Raw genomic sequence first — 23160 nt, 5'->3', positions numbered from 1 at the left:
AGGAGGCCACCTTATGGGAAAGAAAACCGTGGCTGACTGCAATGACCTCTTTGAGAGCTTCGCTCATGCTGATATAGATCATAGTGCTACCGGCAGGAATTCCAATCCTGTGATTACTCCCTCATCTTCTCGAGGAGTGAACCAAGTCGTTTCAGACTCAAAGGTAGTGTCTCAGCTTGAATACATCACCAAAGAGTTGCTAGAAATCAAGAAGAAGGTAGATAGATGTGAGGTTTGTAGAGGTGGACATGACACCATAGATTGCCCAACCATTACCCTAGAGCAGGTCGAGTATATAGCAGGTCAAAATAGGGGTCCAACTAACCCGTTCAACAATAGTAACTCTAATTGGCGTGCTAACAATTATCATTCCTCAGGTAATCCCCCTGGTTTTCCATCAGGTCAATATCAAAGTAGGGGGCCAGGTTTTTACTCTAGTGGGGGGTCGGGTCAAACGGGTCAATTTGCTAGTTCAGGTTCAGGAGGGCAGTTTAGAGGTGAGGGGTCAAACCAAGAGGTTCAACCTAAGAGTGAGGGGTCAGGGGGTAGTTTGTCTAGGATAGAGGACCTTCTTTCCCAATTATTGGTTAAGGACCAGGCTACCCAACGTACCTTAGAGGACCACGCTACGCTTTTAAAGAACAATCATTCAAGCTTCTTAGACCTTCAAAGGCAAGTTGGGGATATTGCACGCCAGTTGCACGAACGACCTCCCGGTCAATTTTCGGGCAACACAAAGCCCAACCCATCTGGCTCTTTGAAGGCAATTTCAACCCGTAGTGGCAGGACCTTAGGAGAGATAGTGCGACCCGAGAGTGTCGAGATAGAAGAGGAAGAACCCGTAGATGAAGAGATTGAAATGGAAGCGCCCGGTAAAGTGCAACCTAGGTTAATCCCAGCAAGTACCGCACACACCGGGGCGCCTTCGAGTGAGAAGAGTGTAGGAAAGAAACCCGTTCAAGTCGTTCCTTCACCGAATGTTGATATTTCCCGTGCTCCTTTTCCTTCCCGCCTTAAAAATCAAACCTATTCCAAAGAGTACGGGAAATTTCTAGAGATCTTTAAGCAACTTAGGATCAACCTTCCGTTCATAGAAGCTCTCCAATCCATGCCAAAATATGCAAAGTTCCTAAAAGACCTTCTAAAACGCAAGGATAGGTTAGGAGAGGTTTCTAACATCCCCCTTAGTGGAGGATGTTCCGCCGTAGTGTTGAACAAGGTTCCGGAAAAATTGACGGATCCGGGCCTTTTCACCATCCCGTGCTTGTTTGGGAGTGATACCGAGTGTAGGGCCCTAGCCGACCTAGGAGCGAGTATTAACTTAATGCCATATTCCATGTATGAGAGGTTAGGTCTAGGAGAGTTGTCACCTACACGCATGTCTTTGTCGCTAGCCGATAGGTCCGTCAAGTATCCACGAGGCATTATTGAAAACCTTCTAGTCAAAGTGGATAAGTTCGTCTTCCCCGTAGACTTTGTCGTTCTTGACATGGAAGCCGACGAAAAGGTTCCCATCATTCTAGGGCGTCCATTCTTGTGTACCGCCAAGGCCATCATCGATGTCTTTGACGGGAAAATCACACTTCAAGTCGGTGAGGAGAGGGTCACTTTCGAGATAGCACGCTCCATGGAACACCCTAGTGGTTCCGATGATCTTAGTAGTCCTTGTCATTCGGTCTATTTCATAGAGTCTTTCTTATCTTGTGTTGACCATTGCTTTGACTATATTAGTGGAGCCAACCTAGTTGAGAGTAGGATTGAGGAAGTAGTTGAGAAGGTTGAAGAGGTTGCTAGTGAGAGTGAAGAGGTAGACGGGGACGAGTGGGTCCCCGAGGTGCTAGAATTGAGTGAAATAAAGAGTGAGAGTGAGAGTACACCTATAGCGAAGCCCGCCCCTTTAGAACTCAAAGTCCTCCCGTCCCACTTAGAATACGCTTTCCTAGGTGAGGGGTCCGAGTTTCCCATCATTATTTCGTCTAAGTTAGAGGAGGGAGAGAAGGGTAGGCTATTAGAGGTGTTGAGAGTGAATAGGGAAGCCATTGCATGGCGTCTTTCGGATATCAAGGGCATAAGCCCCGCCTATTGTACCCACCGGATACTCATGGAAGATGACTATAAGCCGGTGGTGCAACCTCAAAGGCGCCTTAATCCGAACATGCAAGAGGTTGTTAAGAAAGAGGTTCTTAAGTTGTTAGATGACGGGGTGATTTACCCCATTTCCGATTCACCATGGGTTAGCCCGACCCAAGTCGTCCCAAAGAAGGGTGGGATGACGGTGATCATGAATGAGAAGAATGAGCTAATCCCGTCCCGTACCGTTACCGGATGGCGTGTGTGCATAGACTACCGAAAGTTAAACGACGCCACCCGGAAAGACCACTTCCCCTTACCGTTCATTGACCAAATGTTGGAGTGTCTAGCGGGTCAACAATTTTATTGTTTTCTCGATGGATTTTCGGGTTATTTTCAGATCCCCATCGCCCCGGAGGATCAAGATAAAACGACGTTCACATGCCCTTACGGCACTTATGCGTATCGCCGCATGCCTTTCGGGTTATGCAACGCTCCGGCTACTTTCCAAAGATGCATGGTTGCCATATTCCAAGACATGCTTGAGACTTCCATGGAGGTCTTCATGGATGACTTCTCGGTTTATGGCACCACTTTCGACCAATGTCTTTCTAATCTTGATAGGATGCTTAAGAGGTGCATAGAGACAAACCTTATGTTGAATTGGGAGAAGTGTCACTTTATGGTGACGGAGGGGATAGTGTTAGGACACAAGGTGTCAAGAGAGGGTATAGAGGTGGATAGGGCCAAGATAGATACCATAAGTAGATTGCCCCCACCTACTAGTGTTAAGTCCGTTAGGAGCTTTCTAGGTCATGCGGGCTTTTATAGGCGTTTTATCAAAGATTTTTCCAAAATCACACGCCCGATGACTAGGCTTTTAGAGAAGGATGTACCTTTCGTCTTCGACGAAGAGTGCATCAAGGCGTTTGACTTCTTGAAGGAAAAACTCGTGAGTGCCCCGATACTTGTGTCGCCCGATTGGAGCTTACCCTTTGAGCTCATGTGTGATGCAAGTGATTATGCCGTAGGGGCGGTCCTAGGTCAAAGAGTTGATAAGCACTTTCATCCAATCTACTACGCGAGCAAAACTCTAAATGATGCTCAAGAGAACTATACCACCACGGAAAAAGAACTCTTAGCCGTAGTGTTTGCGTTTGATAAGTTTCGCTCGTATCTTGTGCTTTCCAAAACCACCGTGTTCACCGATCACTCCGCTTTGCGCTTTCTTTTCCAAAAGAAAGATGCAAAGCCACGTCTTATTAGATGGATTCTTTTGCTCTCCGAGTTCGATATAGAAATTAAGGATAAAAAGGGAGCGGAAAATGTGGCCGCCGACCACTTGTCACGATTAGAGGATCCAAAGAGAGAGGAGGTTCGTGAGGATTCCATAGGAGATACCTTTCCCCACGAAACCATAGATTTTGTTAGTGCTGGGGTAGAGGGTTTGCCATGGTTCTCGGATTTGGTAAATTATTTGGCAACCGGAGATCTTGTGAGGGGTATGTCGTACCAACAAAAGAAAAAGCTTCTTAGGGAGGCTAGGAAGTATATTTGGGATGATCCTTACCTCTTTAGGATAGGAGGAGATAGAGTGCTTAGGAGGTGTGTTTCAAAGGAGGAAGGTTTAGACATCCTTAGACATGTGCACGAGGGTTTAACGGGGGGCCATCACGGAGCGAATGTGACGGCACAAAAGGTTTTTGATAGTGGGTTTTATTGGCCAACGGTAGTTAAGGATGTCGTAGAGTTTGTTAGGACTTGTGACCGTTGCCAACGTACCGGCAACATCGCATCCAAGGATGAAATGCCTCAAAATCCCATCCAAGTCTTGGAAATCTTTGACGTATGGGGCATTGACTTCATGGGACCTTTTCCATCTTCAAGTGGGAATAGGTACATCCTCGTGGCAATTGATTACGTTTCAAAGTGGGTCGAAGCTCAAGCTTTGCCCACCAATGATGCCCGAGTGGTGGTGAGATTCCTTAAGAAGTTGTTCACGCATTTCGGAATCCCTAAAGCTATCATAAGTGACCGTGGCACGCATTTTTGCAATTCCGCCATGGAAAAGGCACTTGCACGCTACGGTGTCACTCATCGTCTTTCCACCGCATACTACCCGCAAACTAGTGGCCAAGTAGAGAATGCTAACCGAGGGGTGAAGAGAATCTTAGAGAAAACGGTAGGAAAAAGTAGAAAGGATTGGTCGGAAAAGCTCGACGACGCTTTGTGGGCATTCCGTACCGCCTATAAGACACCGTTAGGCACAACCCCCTTTATGATCGTGTATGGCAAAGCTTGCCATCTTCCGGTAGAATTAGAGCATAGGGCATTGTGGGCATTGAAAACCGTAAACCTTGACCTTACCGAAGCCGCAAGGAGGAGATTCTTCCAGATTCATGAGTTGGAAGCATTGAGGGATGCCGCTTATGAAAGATCATGGAGTATCAAGGAGAAAACAAAGGCATTGCATGATCGGAGGTTGCGAGGTTTGAAGGATTTTAAGGTAGGTGACAAGGTACTTTTGTTCAATTCACGTTTGAAATTAATAGCAGGGAAATTGAAATCGAGATGGAATGGACCGTATGTGGTGAAAGAAGTGTTTCCGTACGGCACGGTTGAGCTCTACGATGAAGTAGATAAGGGAGTTTGGAAAGTAAACTGTAGGTCCCCTTGAGTCTATGGATCGTCACAGAATCGTCTATCTAACCTAGAGTGCGGAATCCTCTAGATCAGATTGTAGCAGAAAACGTGTAGAACACAGAAACAGCAATTCAATCAAACCGGGTTTTCTATTGATTATCAATCACAAGGAATTACAATCAATCCAAAACCCTAACACTCTCTCAAATTCGTCCAAACCCTAATGTTCTCACGAATTTGCTCTCTAATAACTGTTTTGGCTGATTAACCTAAACCCTAATGTTTAACCTTGTTTATATAACACAAGGTTCACAACTGGGCTAGGTTTACACTCCTGGGCGGCGAATTGGACAGGCCCAATTCGCCCCCATCACCCAATTCCTTGGGTTTAGTTAGCCCAAACATTACAACTAACTATTGCAAAGCTAAACCCGCTAACTGTTTATCGTTTAACTAATTACAAGATATCCAAAGACCAAATCTAAGCTGTTGTCACAAACATGCACCAACAAACTCCCCCTTGACAATAGCTTCATAAAAACTTTGTCTTGAGTCAAAACATTGTCTTCGGTCTTCTTGCAATCTTCAAGTAGTCTTGCACTGTCTTTGGTCTTTGGATAGCTTCAGCTTCAACGGCTTCTGTCAGCAACAGACTGTCAGCAACAGACTCCCCCTAAGCTGATGCATCCAATCACCAAATCTTCAACACGTTAGCGTTTGAGTAAACTCCAGTTCAGCATTTGCACAACAATCTTCAACTCTTCAATCTTGTCTGCAATATAGAAAGGAGGTTCTACCATGCATCCAATCAAACTCTCATCTTCTCAGCAACTTCTCAGCAACAAACCGCTTCAATCTGGATACTATAAAACAAACATCTCGAGAAACCATAAGAATTTTTCAACATAAGTTAAACAAATTTTTATTTTTCAAGAGACAGTTAAACTGTATCACAGATTAAGCACTTTCAACTTATCATCAACACGCAAAACTTTTTGTTCAACACAGACGATCCTGCCTGATTGAAAATTTTGAACTCACTTTCTAACACCGTCTTCCCCTATCGGTAACAATTCCTCCAAGAATAACAGTTTTCCGTACGTTAAGAATTTTAAACAAAAAAAAAACACTATTTTTGGATTTTTATATTTTTCTGAAAGCAAGTAAATACAAAAGCAATAAACACTCTATTTTTGTGAGAATCACTGGTAAGAAGATCATATCAGCACAATCAAACTGTTTCACACTATCATATAATTCTTTATTTAATTTTTCGTGAAAAGCAGTTCAAGACGATTACCAGTATGTTTGTCCACTTAAACAAAATGCATGAACATTTCAAGTACCATTACCATATGATACGTTAAGGTAATTTTAATTACTGATATATTAGTGTGTCCCACTTCAGGATATACCCCCACGATCAAGGTATGCACAAAGATTCATCGTAGTAGGTGAGTATACTGATGTCATCCTTTAAGATATCCTGTCTGTGTCTAGTTCTGCATTTAACCTGTTTTATCATGTTTTGATTTCGTAACCATGAACACCCAATTAAATATAAATCAAATCCTGGAAATATAAACAACACACTCTATCATGCAAGTATCTTCCCTACCACATATTTCACAAGTCCAATCCAGAGTTCTGAAATCTTAACTGGGATTAGGTTGAGAAGAGAAAAGAATAGATCTTAGTAGAGATGGTATAATATACAAATCAAATGAGATTTTCTCAGTTTGATATAGGTTTATTGGGTTTCTTTTGGGCACTTGAGGGCCTCTTTCGGGTGTATTAGATCTATAGCGCGACAACGTACAGCTAGGTCAGCATGTATCTGGATGCAGCAGAAGCAGTCGTTGCCTAGCACCTCCAGGTCAGCATATATCTGGATGCAGCAGAGGAGGTACACGACTTTTTTCAGAGAAGATTTCAGAATCAGATCAAAATTGTGTGTATCGGGAAATATACAGACATTCAAATAGAAATGAGCTAATTCCAAGTGACTATCTTTCCTGGGGTCATGTACATTTTTAGTTCTAACAGACAGACAGCCAAGATATCCCTAGTTGAAACAACAGTATAAAGACCCAAAACTTCAGATTTTGGCAATCTATCAACGCAAGAATTAAGGTCATTAAACCATACACCACTGATGTGTCCCCCACTCATATTCAATTCATTTAAGTTTATATCACATTGGTAAGTTGATTATTTCATGCTTTTTGCCTACTGGTACATCATATGATGAAGCTGCTATCACACTTAAGCAATTTAGGTTCAAGTTCAGTGTGACAGTCTAACTTGCTGATGTACTATCATTTCTCCTTTTCACACAGTGATAACTCATTTTTGATTTTCTATTTTTTTTTATGTTTTTGATTTTTCAATTTTTTTTTTGTTTTTGATTTTTTTTTTTAAGAAAAGCAGTAAACTATTTACAAAAATTCTTATGAAAAACCAGTTATTCAGGATTCCTCATCCCGTTGAGTTCGACTAAGTGTTCAAAGCGAGCCCTGTCAAATGCTTTAGTATAAAGATCTGCCAGGTTATCCTCTGTGTCGACTCGATGTAATTCAATTAGTCTCTTTTCAGCACAATCCCGTATAAAATGATGACGTATGTCAATATGTTTTGTGCGACTGTGGTTCACGGGATTATTAGTTATTGAAATAGTGGCATTATTGTCTATCATAATAGGAGTACGAGTGAAATCCAAACCGTAATCGCGCATCTGCTGTTGAATCCAGAGAACCTGAGAGCAGCAGCTTCCAGCAGCAATATATTCAGCTTCACACGTAGAGGTAGACACACAGGATTGCTTCTTGCATTGCCAAGACACGATCCTGCCTCCTAAGAACTGACAACCACCTGTTGTAGACTTTCTGTTCGACTTGCATCCTCCAAAGTCTGAGTCAGTGTAAGCAACAAACGTCAGATCACTATCAGCTGGATACCACAACCCAAGTTTAGGTTTCCCTTTCAAGTAACGAAGAATCCGCTTCACTGCTTTCATGTGTGACTCTTTAGGATTCGCCTGATATCTGGCACACAAGCATACGGCAAACATGATGTCAGGTCTTGAAGCAGTCAAGTACATCAGAGAACCAATCATTGCCCTGTATTGAGTAGGATCAACGTCTTCAGTACTTTCATGATCTGGGCCAAGATTGTGATTTTCACATATGGGTGTGTTGGAAGTAGTGCAATCATTCATTTTGAACCGACTCAAAATGTCATACACATACTTTGTTTTATGAATAAACATCCCATCCGCCTTCTGTTCAACTTGTAATCCCAGAAAGTAGGACAGCTCACCCATAGCACTCATTTCGAACTTGCTCTTCATCACCTGCTCGAACTCTTTACACATGCTTTCATCTGATGACCCAAAGATGATGTCATCCACGTACACCTGTACCAGCAGAAATTCTTCCTTCTTCCTCTTGATGAACAGTGTATTGTCAATCTGACCTCTTTCAAAACCATTCTTTATCAGATGTGTAGACAGTGTCTCGTACCACGCCCTGGGAGCTTGATGTAACCCATACAAAGCCTTATCAAGTTTGTACACTCGATCTGGATAATCTGGATCAACGAACCCATCTGGTTGTGAGACATACACCACTTCTTGGACTTTCCCGTAAAGAAACGCACTCTTCACGTCTAGTTGGTAAACTTTGAAGCCCTTGAAAGAAGCAAAAGCTAGAAACAACCGAATTGCCTCCAACCTCGCCACTGGTGCAAACACCTCATTGTAATCTATCCCTTCTTGCTGATTGAAACCTTTGACCACCAATCGAGCCTTGTTTCGCGTGACTATACCTCTTTCATCCTTCTTGCACCTAAACACCCATTTAGTGCCAATCTCTCTTTCACCTTTAGGAAGATCAACCAACTCCCAAACCTTCAACTTAGCAAACTGGGCCAATTCCTCTTGCATAGCTTCAACCCATGAGTTGTCTTTAAGAGCCATATGAATGTTCTTCGGCTCCTCTTGGGAAATAAAGCAACTATACAAGCACTCGTTCACTATCCCAGTCTTCTCAATCGACACAAATAAACCTGTATTCGCTGCTATGCTTCTTCTCGTTTGAACACCTGCAGCAGGATCTCCCAGTATCATGTCAACTGGATGATCCCTATTTGCTCGTGTAGTAGCGACAGCATCGACTTCCAAATCGTCACCCAGGTTTGAGCCAACCTCCCCCTGAATATGCTGATCCGCAAAGGGATTAATGAAATCCTCCCCCTGATTGGGTTCGGGTTCATCGTCACTTGAATCAGTATCAGCAGCATCTTGGGAAGGTCCCGGAGCATCTGTTGTATCAACATTTGATCTAGGCATGAACTCGCCTTCATCATCACCAATCACTGTTTGAATCAGCTGAGACTCATCTGCATTGGAAAACTCAGGAATATTAAATGATTTAAAGACACTTTCATAATCATATAATATAGCTGGTCCACTCGTTGACTGTTGAGGTTTGTATGAAGTGATTTCAACATTAAACACAACCTTAATTTTACCAGTTTTTAGATTAAAAACCATTTTATTCGGTGCGCCAGGTACGTAACCTAGAAAGTAGCCCTCGTCAGCCACCTCACCGAATTTTTGTTTATCTTTATTTCGCACAATGGTGCAGGGTAATCCAAATGGTTCAAAGCCTTCTAAGTTTGGTTTCTTGTTAAACATTAATTCATGACAAGTTTTGTTAAAACGTTTAACAGTCAAAACTTTGTTTAGGACATAGCAAGCTGTATTCACAGCTTCTCCCCAGAAAAGAACTGGTAGCTTAGAATCTGAAAGCATCGTCCTAGCGGCTTCAATCAACGTCCTGTTTTTCCTCTCAGCAACTCCATTCTGTTGAGGCGTATAAGGAGCAGAATATTGATGTTCAATTCCCTTGCGAAGACAGTAGAGATCCAGAATACGATTCTTGAACTCCGTGCCATTATCACTCCTTATCCTCTTGATCTTTGCATCATGGACGTTTTCCAGTTTTGTAAAAAGATCTATCAGCATGTCTGCCGTCTCATCTTTTGTACCTAAAAAGAAAACCCATGAATAACGTGAGTAATCATCAGTGACAACTAAACAATAGTACTTTCCACCTATGCTCCTCACGTTCACTGGACCGAATAAATCCATGTGAAGTAATTCGTAAGGGGCATCTATGGAATTTACTGTTTTTGATTTGTGAGGTTTCTTGTGTTGTTTTCCCTTTTGACATGGAAGACATTTGTCTTCCACTTGAAACCTCCGCAATGGAACCCCTTTCACTAGCTCATTTTTAACAAGATAGTTCATTTTGCGATAGTGAATATGGGCCATGCGTCTGTGCCACAACATCGATTCAGCTTCAGATGCTTTTGATAGTAAACACGCCACCACTGCAGTTGGATCCTTAGCACCCATGTCCATGACATAAGTGTCATTTCTCCTTGGCGCTCGCATCACTATCCAATCGTCCGGTATCTTCAAACCTGGTTTCAACACTAAAGCTTCATTCTTGGTAAAATGGACCGAGTGACCCTTGTCGCAGACTTGTGACACGCTCATAAGATTGTGTTTAAGCTGCTCAACATAGTTCACTTTGTCCAGTGTGATCTTCCCATTGGTCACCTTTCCTCGTCCAGTAATTCTACCACCTTTCGCACCCGCAAAATTCACATGTCCTCCATCATAATCTTCAAATTCAGTCAACAATCTCGCATCCCCCGTCATGTGCCTGGAGCAGCCACTATCAACATACCACAAGTTGATAATCCTCCTTAGCAGCTCCTGCACACACCAACCAAAAGATTAGTTAGATTGGGGGACCCAAGCCTTAATGGTCTTGGGTCGTCCAAATTCACCAACCACCGGAACATCCATCCAATATCCATTACTCCTAGCTGGAGTCTTGGATCGTAGACCTGTTGGAAATTGATTTTGACTTCCACTAGGTCTTTGGTCATGAGGGTTCCTATGTGTGTTTGGACTATTTGACCTTTGAAAATTTGGATTTTGATTCCAAGAAGCATTATAGTTATAATTTCTAAAGCCATTGTTATAAAAATTTCGGCTACCATTATTTTGGTATCGATTTTGATATTGACCTTGACTTCTGAAATTATTTGTATTTTGATTGTTCATTCTTGGTGAACTGCTTCTAGGTCTCTCAAATCTGCCTGGTGGAGATCTAGGCTGAAATCTAGGTTGATTTCTTTGAAAACGAGGAACTTGTGGAGTTCCTTTTTCAGCCTTATCCTCACCAACAGCAACTGGCTCTGGTTGCTTAGGAGCAGATTTCTTTGGAGAGTTGGACTCTCTCTCCTGCTTATCACCATTTTTCTCTGGTGACTTCTCTCTCTTTCTCTCATTCACCTGTGCTTCATTCGTTTTGTTAGGACAGCAGCTAGCTACATGTCCTTTGGTATGACATTTGAAGCACGACATCCTTTTCGAAGACTTCTTATCTGAAGCCTTTGAACTAGATTCAGGCTTTGATGATGATGCCACAGAAGGATTTGGTTCAGTTTGCTTAATTTCAGAATTTTGTTTGTTTTTATTTTTTGCAAACTCTACGTTCGATTCATTTTCAATAACAGCTGTTTCGTTTTTCATGTCACTTCCTTGAACAAAACTAATCTTTTTAACAGAAGTTGAGTTTTTATTCCTAGGATGTGAAGTTTTCGTTTTCAAAACAGGTTTGCTGTTATTATCCTTCTTGGCCTCATCTCTCTCAGACTCCTCTCCTCGACCTGCTGTGGAACTACTCGGTGCTGTTGACATGAATTTGGTTAGCTCATCTTCATCAGGTAGGAATGAATAATCATGACTAAGAGGAGGTGGGACTTCATTAAAGCCTTGAAATCCCACACTAGTCTTGTCATTACTCTTCTTTAACCCACCCATCATATGTTTCATAACAAAAGCAGAATCCCTGAATTGACCCAATTTCTTTTCAAGTTCAACAATTCTGAGTTGAGCATCTGACAACTCTTTGTTTTTATCAGAAATTTCTTTTGTTTTCTCAGCCATCATGTCATGAGCTAAGTCAATGACTTGAAGTTTTTCATTTAATTTGCAGGTTACGACTTCAAGTTCACTTTCATAACCTTTTATTTTCTTCAAGTATGACGTTTCATTTCTTTTAGCAAAAAAGTTTGATTCTTTAATTTTAGACATCTCGCTTACCAAACTTTTGTTTTGTGCTGACAACCAGTCAACCTCACCCTGTAGTTCACGACATTTTAAACACACAGAATTAGATTTTACCTCTCCTGTTTGTTTGTCAAGGTTGGCCATTAGAGCAGCAAGCTGAGCTTGCAATTGTTTATACTTGGCATCCTTTTCCTCAGCTTCTTTTTCATATTCAGACTTTTGTTTTTCGTCTTCAGCACCTGTTGTCTGATCAACCTTCTTCTCTTCAGCTCTATTCTCTACCTTCACCTCAGCATCCACCTTTACATCAGCATCCACCTTCACATCAGCATCCACCTTCACATCAGCATCCATCTTCACATCAGCATCATCATCAACGACTGGAGTAATCTCTGCCATGAATGCTTGAGTGGCATTCCCATCACTTTCTAAGTGAATGCTCCAATCATATGAACCCTCTCTTGCAGTGGAGATCAACGCCTTTGAGCTGGAGTTGTTTGATGCATTCCTGTTGTTTGAACTCTGGCTCGAAGTATCTTGCTTTTGTTTCTGACATTCCCTAGCAAAGTGCCCATAACTTTGACAATTAAAGCACCTCACTTTAGTCTTGTCGAAACCAACACTCCTTCCCACAAACTTTCTTCCTGTTCTGTTCATGAACCTTTTCACACGCCTAGAAATCATGGCCATTTGCCATTGCAAATCCATCTCTTCAAGATCATCAGGGTCAATCTGATCATAGTCTTCATCTAAAGTAGCAGGATCAGAAATCTTTCCCTGAATATAGTTTTCATAGGAAGCGACAAACGAAGCAAGTAGAGCCAGATGCTCTTCAGCAGACTTCACACTCATTGGCATTGACTTAGCAGTAGTGCTCTGCTTAGAGGTTGATGTATTCTTTACTCCTGATGATCCTCCTGAAGCAGCAACGAAACACACATCACCATCCTGATTCACCATGACCTGCTCATTTTCACATGATAAAAACGCAGTAGCAGAGTCGCTATAAGCGTTGTGAGATGAAGAAGATGTAAGCCCATTGTAAACAGCCGGATCTTGAACCTGATCATATCCAGTATCTTTCTTCTTCATGCTGAGCTCATAAGCTCTCAACTTTCCTACTACTTCTTCAAGATCTTTAGTTTCATAATCTGCTTCACCCTTGATCATTAAAGTGTAGATATCCCACTTAGTAGGCAAAGCATCTAGCAGCTTGTCATTCTTCTCTACGTCAGAATAGCAATCGATCTCATAATTGTCCATTTCTGACATCAGATGGTAGTAACGAGTGATGACGTCTTCAAGTGACTCGTGCTTCATGTGCTTGAAAACAGCAAACTGCTTCTTCAGTAGATCAATCTTGTTCTTCTTGACATCAGCATTACCAGCGTATCTTTTCTCCAAAGCATCCCACATATCCTTTGAGTTAGTGTACTTCTTGAAGGTATGTTTGATGCTATCAGGCAACGACATTTTGATTGCAGCCAAGGCTCTCTTTTCAGCCTCATACATCTTTTTATCATTATCTTGCATGTTCACATATTCTGTTCTACGTGGTCTGCCTTCAAAGTCGTGTGAAGGATTGATGTACCCATCTTCGATGCATATCCACATGCGCGTATCTTGGTATTCAATGAAGGATTGAAAACGATCCTTCCATGTCAAATAGTTCTCCACCTTCATCATCTTAGGTGGTTTGTTGGTAGTACCAACCTCATGCTCCATCTTCAACAACTCGTTCAAAGTAGACATGTTTGACATTTTAACGTTAACAGACTGAGAAAACCGTACGAAAGTTTCCGAAAGCAGTGGTTACTAAGTTACACCGTTAGAATCGTCTCGAAAAGACGAATCCAATGATATATAATGTCAAAGACCGAATGCGGGATTTTTTTTTTTTTTGTCCTAAAAATCACACGAGTTCAACGGTGCAAACGGTTCTGTCTAACGAGTTACGGATCAATTTCTATTTGCAAAACACCGAAAAATTTCCGACGCTTGCCAACTGAAATTCCACCACTTAATTTCTCTCCTAAATTCGCTGGATATGCTTAATTTCGCTAGTTATTTCGCTGAAATATCAGTAATTTCGCTGGTTATTATGCTGTCAGGTCAAATTCGCTCAACAGTTCAATTTCGCTCCAAACACTTCAAATTCGCTCAACAAAATCGCTGGTTTACTTCGCTATTACGACGACCAGTAAATTCGTCGAAAACCGTGGTAATTTCGCTGTGGAAACTAACACGATTACCAAAGTCGCCTTTGGATTTAAGTTCGCCGATGACCGAATTATTTAGTTCCAAATTCGCCAGGTGTTAATTTCGCCAGATTGGTCAGTCAGCAAAATTAATCAATTTCGCCAAAAACAGTCAAATTCGCCCAGCAGCTATGGAAAGTCAATCTGTTCGAATTTTTGAAGATTTTTCAGATTTTCCAACACTTATCTGCAAAATCAAAACACCAAATCAGCAACTTAAAACCGAAAATTATGAAGAACTGATTGAATAAACACGAAGAACACGAAGAACAGTCTTCGAATCTTCAAGTCTATCAGCCACAAACTATTCCAGAATCAGCCAAATCTTTCCAAAAAAAACCTGCAAACCAACAAACAAAACAAACCAGAAGATCAAAACAGTCAACAAAAATAAAAAATAAAAAATCAGAATCAAAACACACCAAAATTTCGAAAATTTTAAAAACCCTAATTATCAGGTTTCAAAAATTTCGAATTTTTACTCCCTGTTTCTGCAACAAACAATTCTGAACCGAGCAATCAAGAGCCTAATGCTCTGATACCAATTGTAAGTCCCCTTGAGTCTATGGATCGTCACAGAATCGTCTATCTAACCTAGAGTGCGGAATCCTCTAGATCAGATTGTAGCAGAAAACGTGTAGAACACAGAAACAGCAATTCAATCAAACCGGGTTTTCTATTGATTATCAATCACAAGGAATTACAATCAATCCAAAACCCTAACACTCTCTCAAATTCGTCCAAACCCTAATGTTCTCACGAATTTGCTCTCTAATAACTGTTTTGGCTGATTAACCTAAACCCTAATGTTTAACCTTGTTTATATAACACAAGGTTCACAACTGGGCTAGGTTTACACTCCTGGGCGGCGAATTGGACAGGCCCAATTCGCCCCCATCACCCAATTCCTTGGGTTTAGTTAGCCCAAACATTACAACTAACTATTGCAAAGCTAAACCCGCTAACTGTTTATCGTTTAACTAATTACAAGATATCCAAAGACCAAATCTAAGCTGTTGTCACAAACATGCACCAACATAAACGGCCATCGCTTGAAACATTACTTGGGAGGTCCAATTGATTCTACCGAAGAGGAAGAAATTCCTCTGGAGGACCCACCCACCTTCGCCGAACAGTAATTACGTAAGGCTTCGTTTGTAGAGTTTGTACCGTTTGTAAATTGCGTTATTTCTTGTGTTTTTCATAGTTTTTGTGTTTGCGTCTTGTGTGTTTTTGAGAAATTTTTGCAGGAAACGTACCTTGAGGAGCTGGAAATTTGAAGAAAACGAGGTTTCAGGTAAGTCCCATACTTAGAAAATATTTTGGGATGATTTGGGAATGGGTTGTTAAAACATCAAAATTTTTCTAAGGCAAGAAAGTGGAAATTTCACGAAACCTTCTGTGAAAAATGGCCACTAGCGTAGCGCGACACCTATACACCATATCACTCGCGCTACGCGAGACCCATGGGGTTCACCAACCAGTTTTTGAACCTTTGACCCTTTTGGACCTTTGAACCCTTCAACCTGACCTCTTCACTAGCGTAGCGCCAAGCCCTAACCACTATCACTCGCGCTACGCGAGTGCCATAGTAAATCAGAAAAAAAAATTAAAACCCTAGTTCTTATCCCCAAATTCATCACACCCACCACCATACCTTCCCACCGTCAATCTCCAAACCCTCCGCCGATCACCCACCCATTCACCCATCTCCGATCACCCACCACTTCTCCACCATAACCACCCATCATCACCTCCATTATCCATCATCCATCACCCCTACAGCCGATTATACACAACCAACGACCACCGTCCACCACCCAGCCGCTGAAACCCCTTTCCACCACCACCGTCCCGCCTACACTCCACCCCCGTTCACACCAATCGCCGCCGCACCTCTCCATCTCCAACTACATCAGACCATTACCTCCAAATTTCAAACTTTTTCTTGCATTCTTCACACTTCAGGTATGGTCCTGCTCCCTTTCTCATTTAATCGTTGTTAAGAGTCTGATGTGAGTCTTTTAGTGGCGTAATTTGTCAGGTCCGGGTCTTGTGTTTGTTGGAGTCAAATGTCAATCGAGTCATTGTGTGTGGTGTGTTTTGAGTAATGTTTTAGTCGATTCTCTGTTTCGTAATGTCGAGTAGAGTATGTCGTCGAGTCGAGTCAGTGGGTTAATGTTGTGTGTGTGTGCTTGTTAAATATTGCAAGGGTGCGGGTGGCACGGGTTGGTTTTGACATTTTGATTGATTTGAGAGGCGTGAGGTTGGGGGTTTGATAGCTTATATAGGGGAGGTTTTGTCCGCGGACTTATTGATCATGTTATTTGGACGCGGACGTTTGTTAGGATAGAGTGCACCTCAAGTGTGGGGATGCGTTGCGCGGTTTTCACATAAAGTCACCATTTTTCACATACTTTGCGCGCATAGCTTCCGTTGCTTCCACACTTTGGGATTTGATTATTTCTCGGCACTTGGGATTGCTCGAGGGCGAGCAAGGTGCCGGGAGGGGGTAGAAGTGTATGTTGCGTCATTTGCGTCAAGGTGTCGTGTTTTGCGTCGTTTAGTGTCGTTTTTAGTTTATCGAGTCGTCTTAGAGTTTTGTCCAGTGTCGGTTTGCGCAATGTACATCGCTTGATCATCGGATCGTTTCGCTCATACTCAATCTCCATTCGGGCGAAGTTCGATCCGGTTTTCGAGCCGATATGCGTAAAAGTCACTTGTATCGAATAACGGCCGCGAACGAAATGCTATACGGCCGTCGTTCGACTGTATAAAAAAAATAAAAAAATTTAAAAATCCAAAAATAGTTTGTTATTACTGATGATCTGCTTGTTTTGTCTTGAATGTTAATTGTTTTGCAGATATGGCGAGTAGTTCGAGAGCAGGTCGGGCACGCAAAAGGGCTGCGGGGCAGACTGCACCGGAACAGGATCCGGTGATTATCGAAACGCCCATTATTCAGATCGCAGAGGACGATCCCAACTTAAGGAAGATTGAATACTCGACATCATACAATTTCATACCGGATGAGTTGATGAATAGGGTAGTGAACCATCCGATCCTTAAGTTTGAAGAAGATACGTATGAGTGGGATAAGTTTAAGAAATTTAAGAAAATGGCACTACTTCAGCATAGGGTGATAGATTGGGAGTGGTTGACTGAGATAGGTGCAGAGCAGGAGGTTAGGGAGTTGTTAGGAGAGAGGTTGATAGACGCGATGAATTGCATTGACCCTCAGTATGTGGAGCTTGTGTTAGAATTCCACAGCACGTGGATGCATAAGGAGGGTAAGTTTGAGCAGGGAAATGCGTTATCATTCAGTTTCGGTATGAAGGTGTACGAGATGAACGTACCTAGGTTTGCGATTATTTCGGGGTTATATACTGAGGAGGAGGTTAGGAGACCCGAGTTCTCGACCTGTTTGAGGGGTGCGTATTCGGAGAATAGGAGGTATAGTGTTGGAAGGGCGGAGTTGAAGGCGTTTTGGGAGACGATTTCGGATGCGGAGTTTGGACAGACAAATCTGATTTCGACGGTTAGGAATCCGATATATAGGTATGTGTTGAGGTTGTTAGCGACGACGTTGGTTGGGAGGAAGTCTGGGGAGAACAAGGCCAACTGGATTGAGCTTTTTATTTTGTTGTGTCGGGTGCAGAGGAGAGAGTTTAATTTGGCCACAGTGTTGGTAGATTCGATTAGTCGAGGTAGGAGAGGTGGCGATAGGGCTAGGTTGGATATGGGCCCCTATATTACTAGGATTGCATCACATCTTGGGGTTTTAGATATATATCAGCCTCAGTTTTTGCATAGGGGTCCGACGACTGCGATTTTTGGGTTAGAAGACCTGCAGAAGGCAGGCATCGCGTCGTGGGAGGCACCATATGGTTGGGAGCCGATTAGAGAGGGCCCACCTATTCAGCCACCGCAGAGAGGGCCAGTAGATGTTGAGCCGCAACAGGAGGCAGGAACGTCAGGTGCACAACAGCCGCCACAGACACCGGTACAGCCGGTACATCAGGCTGAGAGGAGAGTCCCGTTACCAGTGCCCCTCACTTTAGAGTCATTCTCTGGCTATGTGGAGCAGAGATTTGACAGATTGGAGCGTATGATTGAGTTATTACACAGGGGACAGGGTGCACAGACGGGTTCTGGTTCTGATTATCATGTTTATGAGGCGAGCAGCCATGAGACAGACAGTGGGTAGAGATCGTGGATGGATAGCAGGCGGATGAGCAGCAGCTTATGATTATATCTTTTGATGTTTATTTTTTCTTTATTGCTGTTTTCATCCTTGATTGCTTGGTCTGTACTTGATATTGATACACGTTAAACAGGTTGGGTAGGTTGGGTTGGTTTGATGAACACTGATGCATCTATTTTGATATATATATATTACGGTATGTTGGTAGGTTGTTCATTGTTTGATAGGTGATTATGTTAGCCGCTTTCGTTCGCGTGTCCGAGGTTGAGTTGTTTGCTGAGCGCGTTTCGAATTGGAGGGCTTATGTGGAAATGACTGGCACTTTGACAGTCTCACATATCAGCTAAGTCGTTTCCCTTTTGTTGTTGTTGTATTTATTTTTATTTCGTCATCTAGTTATTTAGTTAGTTCGTTATTTATTTAGTAGTTGTTAGGTAGTGTCGAGTCGTGTTTTCGTTCTTGCATTAGGGACAATGCAATCTCTAAGTGTGGGGATGGGAATACATGTAAATAATCGAGTCTTAATTATAAAAATCTAAAAAAATTAAAAAATTGAAAAACATACAAAAAAATTGAAAAATCAGAAAATGTCTTTCGAAATAAAAAGAAGTTTGCATTTTTGAACGGAAAATGATAGAAAAGACAAATTTTTGCTCGGGTTGAAATAATAATAATATGAGATTATAATAAATCGAGCTTGCGTCTAGTTAGGGATATGTGGGTAGGCCCGGGTTTTGGTTCTAAGTCCCTTTGAGTTAATATACCTTAATTGTCGGTCTGCTAGTGGGTTCTCGCCTGGGAAATATGGGAAACTAAAACCGGCGAAAATAGTATAAGGGGTGCCGCTATAAGCTAAGATAGTTAGAGTTTTTTATCATATCTCGCTGAAAAAGAAAAAAAATAGAATAAAAGTGAGCTAGAAACTAAATGAAAGTAATGCATTCCTATGTAGTCTGGGCTGGGGATAGCGACTCTACAGCAGGATTACCGCTAGGGTGTGTGAAATCGACTTGTCGAATAAAAGTACCGAAACCTATGTAATCTGGATTGGGGATAGCGACTCTACAGTCGGAATACCGCTGGGTTAGGGAAAGCATCGTCTAGTCTCACGAAAAAAAAAAAAGAGCAAGCTAGAAGAAAAAAAAAAGAGAAAAGGAAAAAAATTAGATTTGATTTCAAACTCTCTTTATCTTGGTATAAAACGGTTAGGAATTGGTCAAATGATCGTTCTTTTAGCCCTATAAGCTCGAGTTGGGAGTAGGTGGACTGTAGATTCTAGCGTGAGACCCTAGGTAGACTGACCGCACTTAAACTAAATTTACATGATAAGGGTTTAGGGTTAGATTCGGGTTTAAAGTGGACAGATATATTCGCAATCGCAGCTAACGCAAGTTTTGGTTTTAATTAAGTATATCTATGATTTTCGGTCCGAGTAATTGTTTGTTTCTGATTCCGTTGCATAATTCTTTTTCGGGGACGAAAAAAGAGTAAGTGTGGGGATATTTGATGTATTGCAAAATACATACTTTTATCGTGTATAGTTTGTACGTTTTATCGTTATTTTTAGCTTAGTTTAGTTTAGAATTGCGTGCTATTGATCTACATTGCGTTTTCCAGGTCTTGATACATAGAATGCTGAAATTGGAGCAAAATCGAGCTAAAGTGTCAAATGTCAAGTTCCGGATCCAATGTATAAAAGTGTTAGAATAATTTTGAAGTTTTTGGAAGTTGGAGCTGAGCTTGGAGGTGAACATTCTATGAAAAAAGCTCACTCGCGTAGCGCTAAGGTGATAGTATGCTCAGTCGCGCTACGCGACTGAGGTAGCGTTGACTTGGCTGACTTTTGAGGCTCTAGCGTAGCGCTAGCATGAAGGGCAAACCAGTCGCGCTACGCGACTGGTATGGATGATGCACCTGATTGTGGATCGATTAGGGTTTGGTATAAAAAGAATAATAATCATCATTATGATAAAAAACACGAACCAAGAAACCCTAGGCGACTTCGGAGAGCAGATTTTGAGTTTTTCGAGGTGATTTAGCTTGCAAGAATCATCTGGTTGAAGCACGGAGCGTAGGAAAGAAGATTGTTCGGGTCTTATCTCCCGGTTTTCATTATTTTCTTGTTTCGATACTTTGATAATGAATTCTTGTTTTGAATTTGATTTGTTTATGTTAGACATCATGTTTTTTGGCTAAACCCTAGATACTACCTAGACTAGATGATGGTTTGATTTATGTTTGGATCTTTTAACGGTTTTTTATTGTTTGACTATGGATTGATTTTGAAAGTAACGTGTTCTAGATTTTCTGATTTGGTGCACATGCGTATTTACTTTTGATTGTGGATTACTTGCTGTTTCACATAGATCTTAGTGACGGTCTTTATCACATAACAGATCTGTGTTGATTATTTGCATCCTTGCGGGTTCGGGTGATCTTTGGGTAAATCGGCCGATAGCCTTAGAAACAGTAATTAAAATATAATTAGAAGTGAATATTCTGCTTAACTTGTCGCTGAGAGGCTCGAGTTAGTTATTAGGTCGCGGTGCAATATATAGCTAAATTAGATTTTGAGAGAAGTCGAAGTTAGTTCCCTAATTGCAGTTGTGTCTAGTAAACCAAGTCAGAACCTAGAATTGCCTTAGATTATCGCGCTGAGAGGTAGATGGTCGTATTAGGGCACTTTTAGAGTCGTTAGAGGACTGAGAGGAAATCTAACAGTCGGTAATCATAACAGCCTTGTAGGGTTTCCTAGGTTTCTTCCTGAGAAGGGTCGGGAAGTCTTAGCATTGAAATACCTTAAGGTTTAGTATTTAACGATCCCGGCTCCATACAACAATAAAACCGTTAGAAGTCCATTCATAGTTAAACTGGATTCAAGTCTAGGTAGTCCTTAATCTCATCTGAATCAAAACTCTAGTTTTCGTTCGTGTCTTAGTTAATTTCAATTTAATCATAATTTTAGGATTTTAGTAAACCCCCCCCCCAAACACATTATTTGTTTAGTCGTGTCAGTGTTTAGTCTAAATTTAGTTGTTAACGTAATTCATAGAGTCCTTGTGGGTTCGACATCCGGACTTACTTTTCTGTGCTAGAGTCGACCGGTACACTTACCGGTGAGTAGTTTAGTCAGGTTAAAGAGTCTAGATTTTTATTACTTGAGTCTTAATTTAGGGTAATTTTAGTTTAATTAGTTGAACTACTTTTTCCACATCACCCATCATCTAGTATTAACGGAGTTTGATTACCAAACCCGTTTTCGGGGTGTTACATTAAAGCCCAAATATCAGTCGCACAAGATGCATTGTAAATCGCACAAGATTATCATAATCGTACAAAACTCATGTTTATTGTTTGGGCCATTTACATGTTGGAATGCTTATATTTTATTGGGCCGGGTATCATTGGGTTTCAACGGGTGAATCACACAAGACTGTTAGACTTGTGCGAACCCATTCTTTTGAATCGCACAAGTCGGACATGTATGACTTGATTGTTATGTGTTTGCCATGATCCATACGTGCTCGAAAAGTGTTAGTTATGTGTAAACATACGTGAATTACTTGAACCTAGTCCTGACTTGTATGGTAACCATGTTAGGACGTGGTTGACCACTTATAACTCAGGTAACCTTCCTGTGTATCTGCCGAGCAAACCAAGGTGAGTTCACACTCTTACCAAGGCATGGGATTCCCGGGGTTGGGAATGGGATTGAACAATTACTCGTACATTCACTATTACTAGACGATCAACCATCGTCCTCGGATAGCGAAGGACACTTACGTAAAACCTACGTAAACTTGTAGTTACCACTGTCCTCAGGTTGCGAAGGGCACTTACGTAAAACCTACGTAAACTCATACATACTACTGTCCTCAGGTTTCGAAGGGCACTTACGTAAAACCTACATAAATATCACACGTACCACTGTCCTCGGGTTAAGAAGGGCACTTACGTAAAGCCTACGTAAACCTCGTACGTACTCCTGTTCTCGGGTTGAGAAGAACACTTATGGTTACAACTAGTCTAGTACATACAAACATGGGAAACCCCCACTAATAGTACATACGACATGGGAAGCCCCCACTCTCCGGACATACTATTGGCCTAGTAGATCCCGCATGTTTATGAAACGAACTTACGATACCTGAGCGAATACATTAACTAATTAATCAACTGTGAACTCGCTCAACTTTGTTGTTGACTCTCTGTTACATGCCTTGCAGGACGTTAGGTACTCATGGAGCTTGCACTGGGAGGCGCAGTCGTTGTGGGGCATGGGCAGTGGATGCCATGTTAAAAACATTATGACATTTTGAACTTAATACTTATGTTGGGTTTTCATATTATGCTTCCGCTACTTAAACTATGTTTTGTTTGGACACCAATTGTATTGTGTTGGATTTCATAAACTACTTTTAATTATAAGCTATGTTCAATATGATTGGTGGCTTGATCCTGGTCATGTCACGCCTCCATGCGGTGATACTCCGCGTGTGGATTTTGGGGGTGTGACATTTAGTCCGGTTGTAAAGCCGACCACTATTCGGACTGTCTTGACCCTAGCTTTATCTCACTCATGGCCTATACATCAGTTGGATGTCACCAATGCCTTCCTACATGGAAACATTAGCGAAACAGTTTATATGTATCAACCCATGGGCTTTCGTCATCGCCAGTATCTAGATCACGTTTGTTTATTAAAGAGATCATTATACGGGTTAAAACATGCACCCCGAGCATGATACCAGCGGTTTACGGATTTTGTCTTGACCATTGGTTTTCAGCAGAGTAAGTGTGACAACTCGTTATTTATCTATCATCAGGGTTCTGAC

The 23160-nt window shown here is 41.8% G+C and overlaps 1 protein-coding gene across 1 annotated transcript; it reads left to right on the top strand.

Moving 5' to 3' along the window:
• Window positions 1-1336: 1336 nt before the first annotated feature.
• Window positions 1337-4747, top strand: LOC118484986. Its single transcript, XM_035981159.1, has 5 exons — window positions 1337-1592; window positions 1746-1980; window positions 2140-2406; window positions 2695-3799; window positions 4142-4747. Exons 1-5 carry the CDS (start codon window positions 1337-1339, stop codon window positions 4745-4747), a joined length of 2469 nt encoding a protein of 822 aa, XP_035837052.1.
• Window positions 4748-23160: the final 18413 nt, after the last annotated feature.

This window comes from Helianthus annuus, chromosome 12, assembly GCF_002127325.2.
Source record: "Helianthus annuus cultivar XRQ/B chromosome 12, HanXRQr2.0-SUNRISE, whole genome shotgun sequence".
Lineage (NCBI taxonomy): Eukaryota > Viridiplantae > Streptophyta > Magnoliopsida > Asterales > Asteraceae > Helianthus > Helianthus annuus.
The sequence above is the reverse complement of the archived record's forward strand: the minus strand, read 5'-3'. Positions and strand labels throughout refer to the sequence as shown.